This window comes from Giraffa tippelskirchi, chromosome 6 (genome assembly GCF_054371585.1).
Source record: "Giraffa tippelskirchi isolate mGirTip1 chromosome 6, T2T-mGirTip1v1.2.pri, whole genome shotgun sequence".
In the NCBI taxonomy this organism is placed as follows: domain Eukaryota; kingdom Metazoa; phylum Chordata; class Mammalia; order Artiodactyla; family Giraffidae; genus Giraffa; species Giraffa tippelskirchi.
Window position 1 is genome coordinate 92,847,455 of NC_137280.1, and position 3,878 is coordinate 92,851,332.

The 3,878-nt window shown below is 50.4% G+C and overlaps 1 protein-coding gene across 2 annotated transcripts; it reads left to right on the forward strand.

Annotated features, from left to right (window-relative positions):
* The first annotated feature begins 1,984 nt into the window (after window positions 1-1,984).
* Window positions 1,985-3,089, forward strand: RETN (resistin). Of its 2 annotated transcripts, XM_081498654.1 has the most exons (3): window positions 1,985-2,106; window positions 2,458-2,535; window positions 2,835-3,089. In XM_081498654.1, the coding sequence occupies exons 1-3, from the start codon at window positions 1,989-1,991 to the stop codon at window positions 2,966-2,968; spliced, it is 330 nt and encodes a 109-aa protein (XP_081354780.1). In that variant the 5' UTR covers window positions 1,985-1,988; the 3' UTR covers window positions 2,969-3,089. The 2 variants fall into 2 exon arrangements, with proteins under 2 accessions (XP_081354780.1, XP_081354781.1); XM_081498655.1 differs by lacking the exon at window positions 2,458-2,535 and having other exon boundaries at window positions 1,989-2,106; window positions 2,835-2,968.
* Window positions 3,090-3,878: the final 789 nt, after the last annotated feature.

Genomic DNA, 3,878 nt, shown 5'->3' on the forward strand with positions numbered 1-3,878 from the left:
AGGGTTCTGGAAGGGGGAAACATGTACACCCATGGTGGATTCATGTCAATGTATGGCAAAACAAATACAATATTGTAAAGTTAAAAAATAGATAAATAAACTAATTAAAAAAAAAGGCTACACAGCATTCTGCTGAAGGCTATCTCATTAGTGTATAATAGTAGGATATGCTTGTTTTTACATATGATACAAAAACACGTAGAAAAAAAATAAAATAAAAAGGTGGAAACAACCTAACTGTCCATCAACAAATGGATGACACACAAAATGCAATATGTGCATAAAATTGAATATTAGCCTGAAAAAGGAATGAGGTTTTGATCCATGCTACAACATGGATGAATGTTTAAATGTTATGCTAGTGAAATAAGGTAGGCACAGAAGGGTAACTATCCTAGCATTCCACTCATTTGTGATACAAATAGGCAAATACATAGAAACAGGAAGTAGATTAGAGGTTACCAGGGACTTCAGGAAGAGGAAGTGGGATTTACTGTTTATGGGTAAAGTCAGTTTAGAATGATTAAAAAATAATTGTGGAAATGGACAGAGGTGATGATTACACAACACTGTGTGTGACTGAAATCAAGCCATACTCCTTTAAAGACTCTAGGAAAGAATCGCTTCTTGAGTTCTTCCAGCTTCTCGTGGCTGCTGGCATCCTTTTGCTTGTGGCCACAACAGTCCAGTGTCTGCCTCGGAGGTTACTCCATCTTAATGCCGATGAATTGTACACTTGAAAATGGTACGTTTTATGTTATGTGTGTTTTACCACAGTATTTAAAAAATCCATATTGGAAACAAAAGCAAACCAAAATAATGTAAAAACCATTCTTAGCTCATGGGTTGTACAAAAATAGATGATGGGCAAAGTTCCCCGGTGGTCCAGTGATTAAGACTCTGAGCTTCCACTGCAGAGGGTACAGGTATTTCATCCCCGGTTGGGGAAATACGCCCTGCATGGTGCATGATGTAGCCAAAAAGAAAAAAAAAAAGATGGTGAGCTAGATCTAGCCATGGGCCATAGTTTGACAACTTCAATTGTCCATTATTCCTTTGAAGGAATAAATCACGGTTTTATTTTCTATTGTGATAGGCATTTGGGAATGAACATGGCATGCAGTTCTTTTTTTTTTGTATATAAGATGTATTTGTTTATTGGCCAGGCTGGGTCTTCATTGCTGCACTTGGACTTTCTCTAGTTGCAGTGAGGTGGGGGCTACTCTCTAGTTGCTGTGCTTGGGCTTCTCATTAGAGTGGCTTCTCTTGTTGCAGAGCACAGGCTCTAAGTTTGAGGGCTCAGTAGTTGCAGGATGTGAGTTCTGGGGTTGTGGTACACGGGCGTAGTTGCTTTGAGGCATGTGGGATCTTCCAGGATCAGCGATCGAACTGGTGTCTCCTGCATTGCAAGGCAGATCGTTAATGACTGGACCACCAGGGAAGCCCAGCATGCAGTTCTTACACAAGGACATGACTCTGGTCACATGTGTGTGCCCCCTACCTCTCCACACAAGCTGGTTTCTCTCCCTGCTCTCCTGACTATGGTTCCTGGAATTAGTCCACCAGGTACTATCTTCTGGACCAGTCCCCCAGCCTAGATGTGGGCAGGGAAGGCTCTGGAAGGCAGAGTCTATGGCATTACTAGGTCCCTGCACTCTACCCTGGGGGCTTCCTCTTAGCCCCGGATGTGGGAAGGGAGGCCCAGGATGCCAAGGGTCTTAGCCAAGACAGGAAGCTGCACACCCGGCAGCCTTAAAGAGGGAGTGGAGGCAGGGATGTGGAATTCGTGTTCAAAATTTGGCCTGCTGAGTCCACAGAGAGGGTAAGTGACAGCTGCTCCTGCCTGTAGGGGCAAAGCCCCATCCTCAGTTGGGACCCGACCCCATGGCTCCTGATCCCACATGCTCTGTGGGTCTGAGCTTCCCCAGGATGGGGAGGCGTAGACCCAGCTGGCGATCTCTTGGTTTTTTTCTTGCAGCACCTGCAGGATGAAGGCTCTCTCCTTCCTCCTCCTCCCGGTCCTGGGGCTGCTGGTGTGTGGCCAGTCGCTGTGCCCCATAGATAAAGCCATCAGTGAGAAGATCCAGGATGTCACCAGATTCCTATGTGAGAACCCTCCCATCCAACCTCAGCCAGGCCCTCAGGGGCCCCTCTGATTCCTGACATGGAGGGAACATCAAGCCAGCCCCAACCCCAATCAAATCTCAACCCCAAACCCAACCCAACCCTTATCTCCACCCGGCTCCACCTTTAACTGCAGCTCAAAACCCTCCTCCCTCGAAAATGCACACCCAGGACAGAATCCTTGGAGGTGGGGAGTTCCCCACCTACTGGGCCTTCCCCAGGGGAGTTTTCTTGACCCTCTGCCCATCTCCAAGCCACCAGGGCCTAGGCAGCATGAGAAGGGGGTTGGGGCAGCTTGGTTTCACAGTTACTGTGCATTACCCCTTCCCGCAGTTCCTGAGGGAATGAGGAACATTGGCCTAGACTGCCGAAGTGTCACCTCCAGGGGGTCCCTGGTCACCTGCCCTCCAGGTAGGTACAGAACTCCGGTGTCCAGTCTCCCGGCTCTATTCTCAGCACCCCATAACCCCCTCCACTGTGTTCAGTTTCCATTTCTCTAGGACCACGGAGTCCCAGCCTCTAATTCCTTAATATCCTGGTCTGCACTCCCAGCCTTGTCCCTTCCCCCAATTTCCGGGCCCCAATTCCTCAGGACACTGGTGTCCAGGCCCCCAGCCTCCCCCCCACCCACGCTGCCAGCCCCCTGGAAGCCCAAACTCGCAGCTTCTGGCTCGGGGTCAAAGCTCTCTCCTCCTTGATCCCCCTCGCAGGCTTCGCCGTCACTGGTTGCACGTGTGGCTCTGCCTGTGGCTCATGGGATGTGCGTGCTGAGACCACGTGCCACTGCCAGTGCGCAGGCATGGACTGGACCGGAGCTCGCTGCTGCCGCCTGCGGATCCAGTAGCCTAAGACTGCGCTTGCGCGATGCAGGTCTGGGGGGCGTGGCCAGGTATTTAAGGGCGGGGTCCTATCTCTGAGGGGCCGGGTCAGGCCCAGGCTGGAAATAAACCTCCTTGAGAAGATGATGGGGAGGGCCTAGGCCCTGAGCTGTGTCTTCTGTGGGGTGTGGGTGACTAAGCTGGCGTCTTCAAAAAGAGCAAGGTGCATTAGCACCTGAGGGGTGGGGTGGGGGGCAACTGCAACTTTCCTTCTCGCCATTCCCCCCTCCTCCCTTGTTGTCCGCCACTTCTACTTTTGAAAACGGGGCTCTAACTTGCTTTAATGACATCCACACGCAAGGCTCATGGTCTTCATCAAAGGAGAAGAGAGTGTTAGACTTTTTTGGCCCGGGGGGCCCTCTGCACGGCATGTGGGATCTTAGTTCCCTGACTGACCAGGTATGGAACCCGTGCTTTTTGCAGTGGAAGCTCGGGAGTCTTAACCACTGGACTGTCAGGGAAGTCCCATAGTGTTACCTTTGAGGCCACCTTGACGGTCACACGAGGGTCCTAGGCCTCCTGGTAAGTTGCTGGGTTATTCTTCCCCAAAATGATGCCTCTTTGGGGATCTGGGTCTGGACAGAACAGGAACCACCCCACCCCCACCAACCCCTAACCCACATACGCTCCAGAGCCTTAAGTCATGAGCACCCTCAAGGTCAGGGTGCATCCCTATTCATCGCTGGTCCCAGAGACCTGAACTCCAACCCTCACTCCCCACCTGCAACAGGGACATTCATTCCTACTCCTCATGAACACTCAAATATGACAACACGGGCAGGGGATTGTTGGCTTTTGGGTATATCCTGCTTAGAAGAGAGAATGTCACATTGAAGGTGTTCAGGAAATGTCTATTGAATAAATAACCAGACACAC

Excerpts from the sequence above, each read along its gene's own strand:
- RETN (XM_081498654.1), top strand. The coding sequence starts at position 1,989 with ATGAAGGCTCTCTCCTTCCTCCTCCTCCCGGTCCTGGGGCTGCTGGTG. Across the intron at positions 2,107-2,457 it reads GGATGTCACCAGATTCCTAT|TTCCTGAGGGAATGAGGAAC; the intron begins GTGAGAACCCTC and ends CCCTTCCCGCAG. Across the intron at positions 2,536-2,834 it reads CCTGGTCACCTGCCCTCCAG|GCTTCGCCGTCACTGGTTGC; the intron begins GTAGGTACAGAA and ends TCCCCCTCGCAG.